The sequence below is a fragment of the Staurois parvus genome, unplaced genomic scaffold (assembly GCF_062004578.1).
Source record: "Staurois parvus isolate SC_StPar_1 unplaced genomic scaffold, SC_StPar_1.0 ptg000559l, whole genome shotgun sequence".
Taxonomy (NCBI): Eukaryota; Metazoa; Chordata; class Amphibia; order Anura; family Ranidae; genus Staurois; species Staurois parvus.
In genome coordinates this window covers 250,865-270,168 of record NW_028318355.1, presented here as the reverse complement: position 1 = coordinate 270,168, position 19,304 = coordinate 250,865, and the positions used below count along the sequence as shown (strand labels likewise).

The 19,304-nt window shown below is 41.5% G+C and overlaps 1 protein-coding gene across 1 annotated transcript in view; it reads right to left on the bottom strand.

Moving 5' to 3' along the window:
• The window catches only part of LOC149450913 (putative annexin A2-like protein), a 44,900-nt gene that overhangs the window by 3,886 nt on the left and 21,710 nt on the right, over nucleotides 1–19,304 (bottom strand). The window contains exons 5-11 of the mRNA XM_089691265.1: nucleotides 17,882–17,972; nucleotides 14,525–14,604; nucleotides 14,391–14,450; nucleotides 12,698–12,788; nucleotides 11,536–11,631; nucleotides 9,504–9,562; nucleotides 1,265–1,387 (exon numbers count right to left, since the gene is read on the bottom strand). Coding sequence (XP_089547391.1) covers nucleotides 1,265–1,387; nucleotides 9,504–9,562; nucleotides 11,536–11,631; nucleotides 12,698–12,788; nucleotides 14,391–14,450; nucleotides 14,525–14,604; nucleotides 17,882–17,972 — 600 coding nt within the window. The remainder of the gene's footprint in view (nucleotides 1–1,264; nucleotides 1,388–9,503; nucleotides 9,563–11,535; nucleotides 11,632–12,697; nucleotides 12,789–14,390; nucleotides 14,451–14,524; nucleotides 14,605–17,881; nucleotides 17,973–19,304) is intronic.

Genomic DNA, 19,304 nt, shown 5'->3' with positions numbered 1-19,304 from the left:
GCTGACAGCACATAGCATCATTGGTGGTTGGAACACTGGCAGTGCATGGCATTATTGGTTTCTAGGACACTGGCAGCACAGGGAATTGTTGGTTGCTAGGTCACTGGCAGCACGCAGCATCCTTGGTTTCTAGAATGATAGCAGCTCACAGTATCTTTAGTTGCTAAGACACTGTCAGCACACAGCGTTTTTGGTTGCTAGCATGCAGGTGGCCAGACAGCACAGCGTCATTGATTGTTACGATGCACACGGCTACCTGCACCATAACAATCAATCAAAGACACTCTGCGGCCCAGGGGTGAACACAACAAGGACTGAACAAATGTCCAGCACAAACAATGAGCCTCAGTGCAGCCACCACCGTGCCTCCATGAATACCACCTGAGGCAGCCACCTCAATTGGCCTCATAGGCAGCAAGGCTCTGGGTGTAGCAATCTCATTCATCTATCACTCCATGATCAGAAGGACCAGAAAAGGAGGTTATATGTTTTTATCATGACATTTCTTTCCTAAATGAAGTACTATGTGAAGGACAATTGTCTGCATTGCCCATAGCAGTAATCTCTGCTGCCACCTTTCTAAAGCTGGAAAATAAAAATTGCAGTCATTATATATTTCAAGGCTGAATAAATGAATGACATTGCAGTCATTACACTTATAGCCCAACTCCAGGAAACCTGAATATTCCTCCTTGCAGTGGGGCTGTACCCGAACTCGATGGCTTGCTAAGGTAAGGTCAGGGGTGGACTGACAACTCATGGGGCCCCCAGGCAATAGTGGATCATGGGGCCCCTGTGTCCTTGCCCAAACTCAAAAAAGCCTATGAAAAAGGTACCAGGGGCATCTCATGGAGCCTCCTACTGACCCCGGGCCCTCGGGCAGTGCCCGAGTTTCCAAATGGTCAGTCCGCCCCTGGGTAAGGTAAAAGCAGTTTTACTTGCCCAATCCTTCACCTCTCTGGCAGATGGAGTGGAGGAGACACTTTCCTATACCCCAGCGATGGACTGTTCTTTGGCGTCATCATGTTCAATGACCCTCATGGACCTTGCATTGGTCTTGTAGACATCAGGACATTAGACTGCCGGAGCATGGGGGAGAAAATTATTCAGGGGCTGGTCTAGCAGCGTGGATGATTGGGTAGGTAAAGTTTAATTTCTGGCTTCAGTTTTCCAGAGTTGGGCTTTAAGGAGATGCCTGGAGCTGATCAGTAAGGATCAAGCATATGCCATGGCTGTCATTCCAGTGTTGCAGAATATAAACTACCTGAATAGATGAGTAGAGTGATTTTCCATATTTCCTCCTATATGCCACTCGGATGCTAAGCAAATCCTCTTCACTCCGAGAAATAAGGATGCGGCCAAGAGCCTTGTCGTCTGTTCCTAAACCCTGCCGGAGGACACAAGATGCTTCAGAAATCACATACTGTATTTGAAGGATGCTGAACCTGTACTACCATTCACCAATATACATAGGAATGTAATGTAGAATGCACAGTAAGAAAAAGGCACATAGGCAATTTACAGTAATATAAAAACAATCATAAAAAAATAAAGATCAAGTACATGAAAGAGGTCGGCAGCAATATGGGCAGAACAACTGCAGGACTAACAAAGAATCAATACAAATCAGAGTAAGACAGACATTCAATCTAGCATTAAGTGTCAATATGTTTTCCCGCCATTCCATTTTCCATTGAATAAATGCATCCTATCCAGTAGTGTACAGGTGAAACTCGAAAAATTAGAATATCATGCAAAAGTTAATTTATTTCAGTAATGCAACTTAAAAGGTGAAACTAATATATGAGATAGACTCATTACATGCAAAGCAAGATAGTTCAAGCCGTGATTTGTCATCATTGTGATGATTATGGCTTACAGCTGATGAAAACCCCAAATCCACAATCTCAGAAAATGAGAATATTCCATGCAATCAATAAAACAAGCACTGTACATAGAACAATATTGGACCTCTGAAAAGTATAAGCATGCATATGTACTCAGTACTTGGTTTGGGCCCCTTTTGCAGCAATTACTGCCTCAATGCGGCGTGGCATGGAAGCTATCAGCCTGTGGCACTGCTGAGGTGTTATGGAAGACCAGGATGCTTCAATAGCGGCCTTCAGCTCTTCTGCATCGTTCGGTCTCATGTCTCTCATCATTCTCTTGGCAATGCCCCATAGATTCTCTATGGGGTTCAGGTCAGGCGAGTTTGCTGGCCAATCAAGCACAGTAATCCCACGGTCATTGAACCAGGTTTTGGTGTTTTTGGCAGTGTGGGCAGGTGCCAAGTCCTGCTGGAAAATGAAGTCAGCATCCCTATAAAGCTCGTCTGCGGAAGGAAGCATGAAGTGCTCCAAAATCTCCTGGTAGACGGCTGCGTTGACCCTGGACTTAATGAAGCACAGTGGACCAACACCAGCAGATGACATGGCTCCCCAAATCAACACAGACCGTGGAAACTTCACACTGAACTTCAAGCATCTTGCAGTGTGTGCCTCTCCATTCTTCCTCCACACTCGGGGTCCTTGTGCCTCTCCATTCTTCCTCCATACTCGGGGTCCTTGGTTTCCAAATGAGATGCAAAAGTTGCTCTCATCAGAAAAGAGGACTTTGGACCACTGAGCAATACACCAGGTCTGTTTTTCTTTAGCCAGGTAAGACGCTTCTGACGTTGTTTGTTGTTCAGGAGTGGCTTGACAAGAGGAATCGACATTTGAAGCCCATGTCCATGATCCGCCTGTGTGTGGTGGCTCTTGATGCACTGACTCCAGCCTCAGTCCACTCCTTGTGAAAGTCCCCAACACTTTTGAATGGCCTTTTCCTGACAATCCTCTCCAGGCTGTGGTCATCCCTGCTGCTTGTGCACCTTCTTCCACACTTTTCCCTTCCACATAACTTTCTATTATTGTGCTTTGATACAGCACTTTGGGAACATCCAACTTCTTTTGCAATTACCTTTTGAGGCTTTCCCTCCTTATGGAGGGTGTCAATGATGGTTTTCTGCACAACTGTCAGGTCAGCAGTCTTTCCCATGATTGTGATTCCTACTGAACCAAACTGAGAGACCATTTAAAGGCTCAGGAACCCTTTGCAGGTGTTATGGCTTAATTAGTTGATTAGAGTGGGACACTTTGAGCCGAGAATATTCCACCTTTTCACAATATTCTCATTTTCTGAGATTGTGGATTTGGGGTTTTCATGAGCTGTAAGCCATAATCATCACAATGATGACAAATCATGGCTTGAACTATCTTGCTTTGCATGTAATGAGTCTATCTCATTTATTAGTTTCACCTTTTAAGTTCCATTACTGAAGTAAATGAATTTTTGCACAATATTCTAATTTTTCGAGTTTCACCTGTATACTGAATAAGTTCCATGAGCATGACCATATCGACTCTCTGCAAAACAGAGGCCAAAGGGACTACCAGTGACTTCCAATGAAGGGAAATGGCCCATAGGGTGGAAACACAAATAGTGTGAATTGGCCTCATTAGGTTGGCTGCAATCCCCAAAATGGATGCATCCAGTAAGCAAATTTGCAGAGACAAGTCCACCGGAGAACCCGCCAAGGCAGAGGCCACCTCAGAAATATTACACCAGATCAAGGAAAGACCAAGGCAAGCCCAAAACATATGCACAAGGGTTCCAGCAAGGCCACAACTGCTAAAACAGAGGTTCAACGTTCCCAGAAACATGACATGTAGTCTAGAGGGGGTATAATACCAACGGGTTAAAACCTTAAGGGCCGTCTCACGGAACGAGAGACACTTAGAGCCCCTACGTATATTATTCACCATGGTGTTTCAGTCCTCATCTGAAAATGTAATATTACAATCAACCTCCCATTTCAGTCTATATGAGGGAAGTGAGGGATAAATGGCACTCGAGAAAGAGCGATATAAATCTGAGATAAGACCCCTACCCCTAGGCCAGTCACGGCAGATACATTCAAAATAAGTAATCGGGGACAAAGGCATCAATCCAATGTGCATAGGATTTAAAAAAGAAGTTGGAAGAAATATGGGACCAATGCTGCTGACATCCTTCTGAAAATATTAGTTGCCTGGCTGGCTCTGGCTTTAATTCTTTGTGAGTCACTGAGCCAGAACAAGTATCCGGATGAGGAAGGTTTGAGAAAAGAGGTCTTTAACCACATGCCGCCCAGCCACTGTAGAAATACGGCGGCAGGGCGGCACGGCTGGGCAAAACACGTTTTAAAATGTGTGTTTAAAACAGGTAGGGCGCGCGCGCGAGGCGCCGCCCTACCTGTCCCGCCGATCATGGCCGCGGATGTCAGTCGCTGGGTCACAACCGGTCGTGACCGGCTATGTTCTGGCGATTAGCGGCAATCAGTGACAGAGAGCAGGGCTGCAGTAGCTGTGCTTTCTGTCAGTTCCCTGACAGCTCCTGACACGTTGATCGGGACAGAAGAGTTTATCTGTCCCGATCAGCGGCGTTCCCTGCAGTACACACCCCGCCCCCTAGTAAAACACTCCCCTCACACAGTTAACCCTTTCACTGAATAATAAAGTTAACCCCTTCCTGCCCAGTGCCATTAGTACAGTGTCAGTGTTTTTTTTTTGCACTGATCACTGTATTGGTGTTGCTGGGGATGTCAGTGACCCCAAGTCAGTTCCCCCTCAGTGTCAGTATCTCCGCCGCAGTCCCGCCATAAGTCGCTGATCGCCGCCATAAGTCGCTGATCTCCGCCATTATTAGTATAAAAAAAAATTAAAAATCCCAGTATCTTTCCCGCCATTTGTAAACGCTATAACTTTTACGTAAACCAATTAATTTACACATATTGGGTTTTTTGTAGCAAAGACATGTCACAGAATGCATTTTGGCAGAAATTTATGACTAAATTTGATTTTTAAATTTTTTTTTACTGGACATGTTTTATAGCAAAAAGTCCAAAATATTGTTTTTTTTCCTCAAAATTGTTAGCCTTTTTTTTTATAGCGCAAAAAATAAAAAACGCACAGGCGATCAAATACCACCGAAAGAAAGCTCAATTTGTGTGGAAAAAAAAGGATGTAAATTTCATTTATGTACCGTATTGCATGACCGCGCAATTGTCCGTTAAACTAGCGCAGCGCTGTATAGCAAAAAAATGGCGTAAATTGCAGTATCTATACCATAGTTTGTAGACGCTATAACTTTCACACAAAGCAATCAATAAACACTTATTGGGATTTTTTTTTACCAAAAACATGGAGCAGAATACATTTTGGCCTAAATTTATAACTAACTTTGAGTTTACTATATATTTTTTATAGCTGAAAGTAAAAAATATCGTTTTTCTTCAAAATATTTGGTCTTTTTTTATTTATAGCGTGAAAAATAAAAAGCACACAGGTGATCAAATACCACCGAAAGAAAGCTCTATTTGTGTGAAAAAAAGGACGTAAATTTCGTTTGGGTGCAGCACTGCATGACCGCGCAATTATCAGTTGAATTAGTGCAGCGCCGAGTAGCAAAAAGAGGCGTGGTCATTAAGGGGGGTAAATCCTTTGGAGGTCAAGTGGTTAAATGCACGCATGTTCCTGGTGAGTGACTAAGGCTGGGTTCACGCTGTTGTGTTGCAGCAAAGTGCATGTTACTACAGTGCTCATTGGCGTGCTGCGGTGCCATTCATCCTGAGTACGTTGCAGAACACAAAGTGCTACGTTACTAAATATAATGCAGGTGTATTTTTTGGTGTGTTCAAATGAATAGACTGCCTTAATGGAGCACACATTAATGGGTGGCATAACCTGCATTAACTCCCACCCAATTATGCACCCCAACAGTGTGAATGCAGCCTTAAAGTAAACTCCAAATCCAATTTTATTTTATTTTTTGCACCCCCCCCATCCTATATTTAGTGTATATGTATTTTCCTCTACATGCCCCCTTCGTGCCACAGCGCTGTTCATGCATTCCACCTTATTCAGCACGGATGGGCCTCTTTGGGCAAAATGTCATTTGCATCATTGTGCCCTCTGTGAGCCCAGCCCTTTGCTTCCCACATGGAAGAAAAATATATTTGGAATATATAATAAAAATATTCTTCCCAAATATATTGACATATATTTGAAATACTACAATTTTGGCCATATTCAATATATTTCTAAATATATTTCAATTGATATATATATATATATATATATATATACAGTTGCAAGAAAAAGTATGTGAACCCCTTGGGATTACGTGGAGTTTTCCATGAATTGGGCATAAAATGTGCTCTGAATGTCATCTAAGTCACAACAATAGAAGAACACAGTCTGCTGAACATAATACTACACAAAAATTAGATGTTGCCATGGTTTAATTGCACATAACATGTAAACATTCACAGTGCAGGGAGGAAAAAGTATGTGAGGCCCTAGCTTAATGACTTCTCCCAGAGCTAATTGGAGCCAGGAATGAGCCAACCTTGACTGCAATCAGTTTGATGATATTGGATGTGTTGCTGACAGCTGTCCTGCCCTTAAAAAAACACACACCTGTTTTGGGTTTACTGGTTTCAAGAAGCACTGTGTGATGTGAACCATGCCTTGCAGAAAAGAGCTCTCAGAAGACCTACGATCAAGAATTGTTGACTTGCATGAAGCTGGAAAGGGTTACAAAAGTATCTCCAAAAGCCTTGATGTTCATGTGTCCACGGTAAGACAGACTGTCTACAAATCGAGAACGTTTAGCACTGTTGCTACTCTCCCTAGGCGCGGTCGTCCTGTAAAAATGACTGCAAGAGCACAGCGCAGAATGCTGCATGAGGTAAAGAAGAATCCCAGAGTGTCAGCTGAAGACCTACAGAAATCTCTGGCACATGCTAACATTTTTGTTGACACATCTACAATAAGGAAAACATTAAACAAGAATGGAGTACATGGGAGGACACCACGGAGGAAGCCATTGCTGTCCAAAAAGAATATTGCAGCACGTTTGAAGTTTGCAAAAGAGCACCTGGATGTTCCACAGCACTACTGGCAAAATATACTGTGGACAGATGAAACCAAGATTGAGTTGTTTGGGAAGAACACACAACACTATGTGTGGAGAAAAAAAGGCACAGCACACCAACATCAAACCTCATCCCCACTGTGAAACATGGCGGAGGGAGCATCATGGTTTGGGGCTGCTTTGCTGCCTCAGGGCCTGGACGGATTGTTGTTATTGATGGGAAAATGAATTCCAGAGTTTATCAAGACATTTTGCAGGAAAACGTACAACCATCTGTCCGCCAACTGAAGCTCCGCAGAGGATGGGTGATGCAACAGGACAATGACCCAAAGCATACAAGTAATTCAACAAAACAATGGCTGCAACAGCACAGAATACGCCTTCTGGAGTGGCCCAGTCAGAGTCCTGACCTCAACCCGATTGAAATGCTGTGGCATGAGCTTAAGAGAGCGATTCACACCAGACATCCCAAGAATATTGCTACACTGAAACAGTTTTGTGAAGAGGAGTGCTCCAAAATGACTCCAGATCGTTGTGCAGGTCTGATCTGCAACTACAGGAAACGTTTGGTTGAGGTTATTGCTGCCAAAGGAGGGTCAACCAGTTATTAAGTCCAAAGGTTCACATACTTTTTCCTCCCTGCACTGTGAATGTTTACATGTTATGTGCAATTAAACCATGGCAACATCTAATGTTTGTGTAGTATTATGTTCAGCAGACTGTGTTCTTCTATTGTTGTGACTTAGATGACGTTCAGAGCACATTTTATGCCCAATTCATGCAAAACTCCACGTAATCCCAAAGGGTTCACATACTTTTTCTTGCAACTGTATATATATATATATATATATATATATATATATATACTGCATGTTGAAATGCATTTTTTATATATTATAAAATATATGAAAAATATATTTTTTAAATATATATTTTTAAAAAATATATTCTTCAGATTTTTTCAGATTTTTTTTAACATATAAAAGTCATTTTAACATATATTTTTACATATATTTGTAAATGCATTACAAAATGTAGATTACATACATACAGTATATTTGAAAATGTAGTTGTAAAAATATTTTTCCTATATTTTGTAATAAAAATACATGTCAACATACAGTATATATTATGGAAATATATTTTGAAATATATTGAATATTGCCAAAATTGTACATTTCAAATATATGTCAATATATTTGGGAAGAATATTTTTAAAATATATTTAAAATATATTGTTCTTCCATGTTGGTTACCCCTTCCCCCAAAAGTGTGTCATCACGCATGTTGGGATCACAGCACTCCAAGACTGAGCGATACACGTACATCATTATATGGGGGCTGCTAAGTTCAGGAAGAATGCCCACCTCCCATCACCACAGAGAACTAAGAGGAAGTACTAAGAGGAAGTACTGTTGGTTACCCCTTCCCCCAAAAGTGTGTCATCACGCATGTTGGGATCACAGCACTCCAAGACTGAGCGATACATGTACATCATTATATGGGGGCTGCTAAGTTCAGGAAGAATGCCCACCTCCCATCACCACAGAGAACTAAGAGGAAGTACTAGCGACGTCATCAGACCTGCTAGGAGACTGCAGGAAAAAAGTATTTTATTTTTTATCCTTAAAAACCTAGAGAGGCTTTAGGGGTGGGAGATAGTCATATTTACTCCACAAAGCCGGAGTTTCCCTTTAAAGTCATAAATCCAGGGGCAGGGGCGGACTGACAACTCATGGGGCCCCCGGGCAATAGGGGATCATGGGGCCCCTGTGTCTTTGCCCAAACTCAAAAAAGCCTATGAAAAAGGTACCAGGGGCATCTCATGGGGCCCCCTACTGACCCCGGGCCAGTCTGCCCCTGTCCAGGGAGTCACCATGACAGCCAGGCTTCTAGTGTTTTTAGAAGGAGAGGGCAGCAATGGCAGTCTCCATGTTTCGGCTTTCTGGAGGCTGATTTACAGCTATGATGTGATAGACCTGAAAAGCAGGAGACTGTTGAATAACTCTGAGAAGAAACATACCCCCTTCCTCTGGGTGAATCTGGGTTAGTCAGTTATTCGCAGGCTTCCAACAAGCATACAGGCATTAGAAAGTAAATCTACCCTGCAAACTGAGTGTCTCAATTAATAAAAATGTGATTGATATAAAGCAACACATGTAAAAAGAAATAAAAAAAAAACTTTAAAGGATCAGTTGACCAGAAATACATACTGTATTTCAGCTTCTTAGCAGATACTGAAGAGTTTTCTCATATGTATCTCTGGTGGTAACATCTCATCATGCTTGAGTTCCCAGGTCCACCATGGTCATCAAGAACGTTTCCTCTTCTTTTTAGGGGAAACGTCCCAACAAGAAGGGAACATCTGGTAACCAAGAATAGGTGGGAACCAAGCCAATGCTCAACAGATATGAACAGAGTGGGCATTTCATTCCACTAGACTCCACCTATATCTAAAATAATATCTCTTTTTGGGTGCATATGGGTAGTATGTTAGACTTTTGGAATATATATAAAGATTTTATAGTGGGAAAAAAGATAGTAATCACCTTCATAGTGCTGTACAGTTTTTCGGCAAAATAAAGAGGAGTATCCTTAATGACAGCCACTGTGAGATAAAAAAAAATTATAAATAAACATATGAAGTGAATTTTGAATTTCAATAGATAACACATTTTTATCAAGTTTTTTCAGTGCAAAAGAAATAATTACATCTACAACTGTGGTCAGTACATTATTAAACAGAATAAATACATCCAGGGCCAAGGAGTTCAGGGTAAATTCTATGTAATACAGACTCTGCTATATGTTATATGTAGCAATAGATCATTGCTCTCATACAAGCTGAAGCCCACATGTACATGGCTTAGTGGGAAGCAGTAGCCTTCCTTAAACATGGTTCCAGGGAACCCTGGAGTTCCTCCTGAGGTTCCTTGAGCACTAGAAGCTTGTTCTTTTACTTTGTTATGCGTGTATAGTTCTGGTACCAAAACCACTGCAAGACAGCAGCAAGGGAGCAGTAGAACGTCTATGTGTTTCTCATGTAAATAACCACTGACACCAGTAGACCTTCTACATGTTTCTCATGTAAGTAACCACTGACACCACTTATGATGTTAGTTGTCTGTAAGGGTGACCTTCTTCCCACTGACCACCAATGTAAGGAGAAAGTTTCCTACTGACCACCAATGTAAGGAGTATTCTTCCCACTGACCACCAATGTAAGGGGTATTCTTCACACTGACCACCAATGTAAGGGACATTCTTCCCACTGACACCAATGTAAGGAGTATTCTTCACACTGACCACCAATGTAAAGGACATTCTTCACACTGACAACCAATATAAGGGACATTCTTCCCATAGACCACCAATGTAAGGGACATTCTTCCCACTTACCACCAACGTAAGGAGCATTCTTAAAGTGGCCACCAATGTAAGGGACATTCTTCCCATAGACCACCAATCTAAGGGACATTCTTCCCACTTACCACCAATGTAAGAAGCATTCTTCTAGTGGCAACCAATGTAAGGAACATTCTTCCCACTGACCACAGATGTAAGGGACATTCTTCCCATAGACCACCAATCTAAGGGACATTCTTCCCACTTACCACCAATGTAAGGAGCATTCTTCTAGTGGCCACCAATGTAAGGGGCATTCTTCCCACTGATCAACAATGTATAAAGGGCATTCTTTTCACTGACCACCAATGTAAGGGGCATTCTTCCCACTGATCAACAGTGTGTAAAGGGCATTCTTTTCACTGACCATCAATGTAAGGGGTATTCTTCTCAATGACCACTAATGTAAGGAAAATTCTTCCCACTGATCACCAATATAAAGAAATTCTTCTCACTGATCACCAATATAAGGGGACATTCTTCCCACTGACCACCAATGTAAGGACCACTCTTCCCTCTGATCACCAATGTAAGGCAATTCTTCCAACTGATCACCTATATAAAGGGACATTCTTCCCACTGACCATCAATGTAAGGAACATTATTCTCAATGACCACCAATGTAAGAGGCATTCTTCACACTGACCACCAATTTAAGGGACATTCTTCCACCTGATCAACAATTTTAGGGACATTCTTCCCACTGACCTTCAGTGTAAGAAGCATTCTTCCCAATGACCACCAATATAAGGAACATGCTTCCCACTGATCACCAATTTAAGGACCATTCTTCCCACTGATCACCAATGTAAGGAAATTCTTCTCACTGATCACCTATATAACGGGACATTCTTCCCACTGACCATCAATGTAAGGAGCTTTCTTCCCACTGACCAGCAAGTTAAGGGATATTCTTCCCACTGACCATCAATGTAAGAAAAATTCTGCCCACTGACCACCAATGTAAGGATCATGGTGTGGCTAATATCAAGGGAGCTGTAGATCTATCCTCCATGGTTGAGAAAAGCTGCTCTGGAGGATGTATCTACATACCGATCACTGATCGGCCACAGGTGCAGTCAGGAAAGCCTATGAGTATGGATTCAGTATGTGCGTTGGACTTTTTTTTTTAAAATGTTTTCATTTTCTAGCTACATACTGTATACAGTCACTTACCTAGGGTCAAGAGTGATTTCTGGAAATCCCCCTTAAAGTGCTTCTTTATGGCATCTTCTATGTCCACAGAGGTGGATTTCTTGTAGTGGTCAAACACTAGGACCAATTAGGTGCAGTAGTTAGTAAGGCAAGGTAAAACAAACTCCGCTGTATGGGATTGACATTTTTTTACTCTAAAAGCTCTTTTACATGTGCACAGGGGCCTGATACAACACGTGTTTATGTTTTAGCATGTTAAGTAAAATGGTGCAGCGCTAAATACTAGAGTACAGTTAATATATACAATACATATACATGCGTGATATCACTCTAAAGGTGATCAAATGAATATAAAAGTTCGATGCAATAGTGCGGATCATATAAAGATCCTAATTCAAGGTGAGTGGACGTCCTGATCCAAGGTGTGATAATATGTGTGATCACACAAATAGGTGAAAAACGCACTCACCTAATAGGGCGGCAGCAGCAGCAGGACACCTAACCACCTTATGAATGCATATGGTCAGTAAACTCTTTGTTATATCCTTTTATGTACCCCACACCAACCAACCCTGAATAAAGGCATCTAAAGCAGTATCACGCTATGAGGTCTCTTATTGGGCACTCTGTGTGAGTGCTATCATTCGCAGTGCCCATCTGGAGGACTCAGGACCCTGGTGGTGATACCTGGTAGCGGTTTCGGATGATCTTACGTCCGTGGAGCCGGGATGGTGATCTGGGTACAATCTGATCTGGGATCTGATGATCGTTTCTTTGCCTGGTGACGCAGGATTACATATTGCGTGTATTAAACGCACATCTGGTGAGTGCGTTTTTCACCTATTTGTGTGATCACACCTATTATCACACCTTGGATCAGGACGTCCACTCACCTTGAATTAGGATCTTTATATGATCCGCACTATTGCATCGAACTTTTATATTCATTTGATCACCTTTAGAGTGATATCACGCATGTATATGTATTGTATATATTAACTGTACTCTAGTATTTAGCGCTGCACCATTTTACTTAACATATATGTTTGATTGGAGGTTTTATTTGGTTACCTTTTCGGTGTATCAGCTGCTCAGTAACATTTTCTGTGTATACGCATTTATACGTTTTTTGCAGTTGCGCTCACTATAACACCTTATATTACAATTATGTTTTAGCATGTACCTCGTCTGAGGTGTCCTTTGGGTCGTTCCGTGAAGACTGTAATCCACTGAGCATCTTTGGGGTTATTCTTAGGTCCCACATCACTCAGCATCTTAAAAAAAATGTAATCCAGAAATGTCAGGATAGATGTACAGAAATGTTCGTAATGTCATTTATCTGCCTCACTATCTAGGGACACATTCATAAAAAGCAGGTGAATCTGGATGCATGTCAATATATGAATGCATTTGCTGTGTCTGCAGAAGTAGAAAATCGCATCATATGTAAGCCAGGTTATAAATGCCACTAAAGGAACCACTCACTGCACCTGTAATGGCTGTGAACTGGTCATTATTGGACAGCTTGGTTTACAGACATAGGGGTAGATTTACTAAAACCGGTGCACTCAATATTTAATGCAGCTGTGCATGGTAGCCAATCAGCTTCTAACTTCAGCTGGTTCAGTTAAGCTTTGACAATATATCCTGGAAGCTGGTTTCCACGCAAAACTTCACCAGATTTTGCACTCTCCAGTTTTAGTAAATCAAGCCTATAGTGTACTGAGCCAGCATGAGTGGCTCTGTACCTTCCCACATGGAAGAAAAATATATTTTAAAAATATTCTTCACAAATATATTGCCATATATTTGAAATATTATTATTATTATACAGTATTTATATAGCGCCAAATGGTATGCTCAGCACTGTACAGTAGCAAGGGGGACAGAACATGAGAGAAGACAGTAACAATACAATACACGAGGGGTTCGAGGGCCCTGCTCTTTTGAAATACAAAAATTTGGGCCATATTCAATTTATTATTCTATATAAATATATATTATATATATATAGATAGATAGATAGATACTGTATGTTGAAATGCATTTTTATTACAAAATAGATATTTTTAAAAATACATTTCAAATATACTGTATGACTTTAAAAATACAAATCTACATTTTTGGAATGCATTTACAAATATATGTAAAAATATATGTTAAAATGACTTTTTTTATATGTTAAACAAATCTGAAGAATATATTTAAAAAATATATATTTTAAAACATTTTTAGCATTGAAGTGGTTAGGTAACATTAAATTGCATAATAGTTGGTAAACGAATTGTAGAAAAAAGGAGAAATTAATTATGCCGTTACACACAAATAATCATTTTGTATTATTAGATAATAGCCAACTTGTTTTGGGGGTAAACCTGCATCACTTATGTTCTTTGCTAGAATTTCCACTATATCCAGCTGTTTGAGGATTACACACATGGACATTTGTTCTTTATTATCATTATTGGTAGCACATATCTTTGGCATTTTCTACCTAGTAGTGCTTTTTTATTTATGTAGCACAGTGTGCCGCTAAAAAAATTAATTTGTGTTGTCGCACTTTGATGTTCATTTAATAGCACTTTTAGTCCCAATTTAGGGACTCGAGCACGTAATTTATATTCATATTTATTTATTATTTATTCTTTTGTGGTCACCTATCACATTTCTGATACACATATATGTGGAAGGACTTTGGTTGGTCCCAGGGGCGGACTGACAACTCATGGGGCCCCCGAGCAATAGGGGATCATGGAGCCCCTGTGTCCTTGCCCAAATTCAAAAAAGCCTATGAAAAAGGTACCAGGGGCATCTCATGGGGCCCCCTACTGATAACACCAGTAGACACTATTGGAGGAAACAATAAGACACAATACCTTAGAATCCTGTTCGATTAGTCCATAATCAATAATCCCAGATTCCCTTTCTCTCTTTCCCTGGAAGGAAAGGTATGAGTTAGTTCAGAGTAGGTGGAGAAGGCACAGCATTTCCAGAATATTCAATGTGTTACCTTAAGAATGGCCAGGAGAAGCGCATTGTATGGTCCACTTGTTTCCGATGAAATGTCCTTCTCCAGCTCCGTTTTAAACTCTATTAAAATGACAACATGGAAAGTTGACAAGATGGGCTATGACCAGAGTTTACCTTTTAATGTGTTTTTGGATTATTACATGAACAAGCCATTTGATCCAGGGTCATCTACATTTAAGGGCTCATTTACCCCGTGGTGGATGAGCTACACTGATCTGCAGTCTTTGCAGATGACACCAAGTCAGGGGCGGACTGACCATTTGGAAGCTCGGGCACTGCCCGAGGGCCCGGGGTCAGTAAGGGGCCCCATGAGATGCTCCTGGTACCTTTTTCATAGGCTTTTTTGAGTTTGGGCAAGGACACAGGGGCCCCATGATCCCCTATTGCCCGGGGGCCCCATGAGTTGTCAGTCCGCCCCTGCACCAAGCTTTGCCGTGGAATAACATCCTTCTAGGATGTCTCCAATTTACAATCCGACCTCAATCCAATGTGTAATTGAGTAACTATGTGGCAAATGAGGTTTAAAGTTGATAAATGTAAGGTTCTGCACTTAGCGGCTAAGAATATGCATGCATCATACATACTGGGGGGGGGTACAACTGGGGAAATAATGGTGGAGAAGGATCTGGGGGTTCTGGTAGATCACAAGCTTAATAATGACATGCAATGCCAAGCTGCGGGTTCTAAAGCGAGCAAAATCCTCTCTTGTATTAAAAGAGGTGTAGACTCCAGATATAATTTCCCCGGTACAAGACCTCATCTGAAATATGCAGTTCAATTTTCAGCACCAATTCACAAAAAGAACATTGGGGAACTGGAGAAAGTACAGAGAAGGGCAACCAAACTGATAAGAGGCATGGAGGAGCTCAGCTATGAGGAAAGATTAGAGGAACTGAATTTATTCTCTACTGAGAAGAGAAAATTAAGGGGAAATATGATCACCATGTATAATATATAAGGGGGGGTATGATCACCATGTATAATACATAAGGGGGGATATGATCTCCATGTATAATACATAAGGGGGATATGATCACCATGTATAATACATAAGGGGGGGATATGATCTCCATGTATAATACATAAGGGGGGATATGATCTCCATGTTTAATACATAAGGGGGGATATGATCTCCATGTATAATACATAAGGGGGGATATGATCTCCATGTATAATACATAAGGGGGGATATGATCACCATGTATAATACATAAGGGGGGATATGATCTCCATGTATAATACATAAGGGGGGGTATGATCACCATGTATAATACATAAGGGGGGGATATGATCTCCATGTATAATACATAAGGGGGATATGATCTCCATGTATAATACATAAGGAGGGATATGATCTCCATGTATAATGCATAAGGGGGATACGATCTCCATGTATAATACATAAGGGGGATATGATCTCCATGTATAATACATAAGGGGGGATGTGATCTCCATGTATAATACATAAGGGGGGATATGATCTCCATATATAATACATAAGGGGGGGATATGATCTCCATGTATAATACATAAGGGGGGATATGATATCCATGTATAATACATAAGGGGGGGATATGATCACCATGTATAATACATAAGGGGGGATATGATCTCCATGTATAATACATAAGGGGGGATATGATCTCCATGTATAATACATAAGGGGGGATATGATCTCCATGTATAATACATAAGGGGGGGTATGATCTCCATGTATAAATACATCAGTGGTTCATATAGTGAACTCAGTGTAGAGCTATTCACCCTGAAGTCATCACAGAGGACAAGGGGGCACTCTACGTCTGGAGGAAAAGAAATTTAATCTCCAAACATGCTTTAAAAAAGTCCTGGATTCTTTCTTGGATACACAGAATATAACTGGATATAACATTTATAGGTAAAGTTGATCCAGGGAATATCCGATTGCCTCTCAGGGGATCAGGAAGGAATTTTTTCCCCAGCAGGAACAAATTGGATCATGATTTGCTGGGTTTTTTGCCTTCCTCGGGATCAACTGTGGGTATAGGATTATAACTTTTTTTTTCTATGGTTGAACTGGATTATTAATATTATACAGTATTTATATAGCGCTAAAAGGTATGCTCAGTGCTGTAGATTATAGTGGGGGACAGTACATGAGACAATACTGTAACAAAACAAAACACGAGGGGGTCAAGGGCCCTGCTCTGTCGAGCTTACAATCTAGGAGATGGACTGGATGAACTGGATGGACTTTTGTCTTTTTTTCAGCCAGACTAACATATGCATAGACTAACACAAGAAACACACAGGAAGGTGCAAACTCCTCGTGCATTACCATAAAAAAAATGTATTAACCACCAAGACAATGAGCTCTGAGGAAGGGGATTAGTCCCCTGAAATGTGTCTTTCCAATTTCTTGGTCCAAGGACAGATCACATCACATTCTGCTGAAGCATTTCAATTATATGCTTGCAGTTCTTATTCGTTTGTGAGTATCCATTTGTCTTGGTGGATTTAATACATTTGTTTATAGTGATATGCCGTACACCCCTCTGTTCAGTTGGCGGTCGGACATCCAAACCTACAGAATGTTTGACCTCGAACTTCGAACACGAACAATTTACTGGGCGATATCTTAATGCATCTGAGTATGTGATAAGATACCACTGAGTTACTAAAATACAGCATGAGTTCTATTATGAAGTCATACAGTATTTTACTAGTGAAACATTCATTCATGTTTCAGCTGTCAGTGGGGTTCCCAGCTGACAGCTGAATGTAAAATGAATTGTCGGCATTGCCCGACAATTAAAAACATTTTTTAAAAACGACATGGAGTCCCCCCCTCCATCCATACCAAGCCCAGAAGAACCAAGACCTCCTTCCAGCAGGTGATCCATCTAGTCATAACTAAAGATCTCTATAGAGTAATCAGGACCTTTTTCCTTTTACTGGTGATCCCTCTAGTGTTAAGCCAGGTATACACGTAAAGGTTTTTTGTTTTCGTTCAACCAGCAGGTTGTACGAAAAAATAACTCACAGATCTCTTCATCCATGCAACTAATGTGGATGCAGGGTTCTCCATACTGTTCTATTGTATTCTGACAAAGTGAACTCCTACCCCAGTTAGAATACACAGATCAGCACTGCAGCTGGTTTTCCAGATCGCTGGTTTTCCGGATTGCTGGTTTACTGGATTCTGTTGAACAGAGAGCGGTAGACACAGACTGAAATTCGTCCGGTTCCTGCTGAACCATCGGAATTTCGATACATGTATACCCAGCTTTAGATACTGCCTGGCCTAACACAAATATAATAGGAAGTTGGATATTTTAGACTTGACTTCCCCTCTTACCTTGCTTGTAGCAGGCCTGGATGGCTCGCAACTGTTCATTTGATCTGGTGGTGAGGATTTCATTCACTGTAGCTTCATCTGTCCCCAATCCCTGTAACAGTAATAATAAATACTGGTTACCACTATTCTGACCCCTTTTCAGATCTTCTTGGGGGTGCTCAAATCTTCCAGCATGCACCATCGACTCCATATTGGTTGTGAACAATGATATAGCCAGTTCCTGGTTCATAATTTAGTACAGGGCTTGAAATTTCCACTCGCCTGCTCGCATTTGGCTAGTGAAAATTACATGCGGGCGAGTGTGTCCCAGCGTCGCATAGGAGGGTGGGGGGCAGGTGCTACCAGCAGCACAAACCTGCACCGAGCACTGTGTTGAGGGGGGGCGCACTGCGGGTGCCGCTCCTCAGTGACTGGAGTGATCATAGTTTCACTCCTGTCACAGAGCAGCTGCTGACACTTGCTGGAGGGAGGAATAGGCTTTCTCCTCCCTCCTGCCTGCAGGGGGCAATTGACAGCCGGCACTAAGGAGTGAAGGCAGAGTGTCCTTCCTCTCTCCGCTTGTCATGCGACTTATCACATGAGCGAAGGAGGAAAAGAAGAAGAAGCTGCATTCACGAGAAGATCTGTGAGTACAAGGGGGAAGGGCGAGGTTACACTTATGGAGACACCTGATGTAAAGGGGGACTCTGATAGGGACACCTTATATAAAGGGGGACTCTGATGGGGACACCTGATGTAAAGGGGGACTCTGATGGGGACACCTGATGTAAAGGGGGATTCTGATGGGGACACCTGATGTAAAGGGGGATTCTGATGGGGACACCTGATGTAAAGGGGGACTCTGATGGGGACACTTGATGTAAAGGGGGACTCTGATGGGGACACTTGATGTAAAGGGGGACTCTGATGGGGACTCCTGATGTAAAGGGGGACTCTGATGGGGACACTTATTTTCATTTTATGTTTACATTGTTTTATGTTAACCACTTCTTGGCCTCTAGACTCTATTAAGCTATTGCTGTTATGTTTAAATTGACATAATAAAGCTATGTTATAATTGCTGTTTTTTTATATTTTGGACTCTATATTCTAAAGAAAAATGTAATTTCATAAGCTTTAAAGTGGCATGGTTGGGGGCGGGGCTGGGGGACGGACCTGGGGTGGGGTTGGAAGCGGTCCTGGGCAAGGTTGGGTGGGGCAACTGGTGGAGAGTAAGGTTTTTGCCTGGCTAGTAGGTCTAGGCTTGAAATTTTAAGCCCTGATTAGTACATAGTAACTTTACACATATACATGAAAATAGCGTGGATACTATCTGACCCCATCGGATAGGTTGGTATTAGAACAATTAGTATCAAATAAAAAACCCAGTTCCATTCAAAAATGTAAAGAGGGGAGAAAGGGTTAAAAGTATAGAGTTGATTTG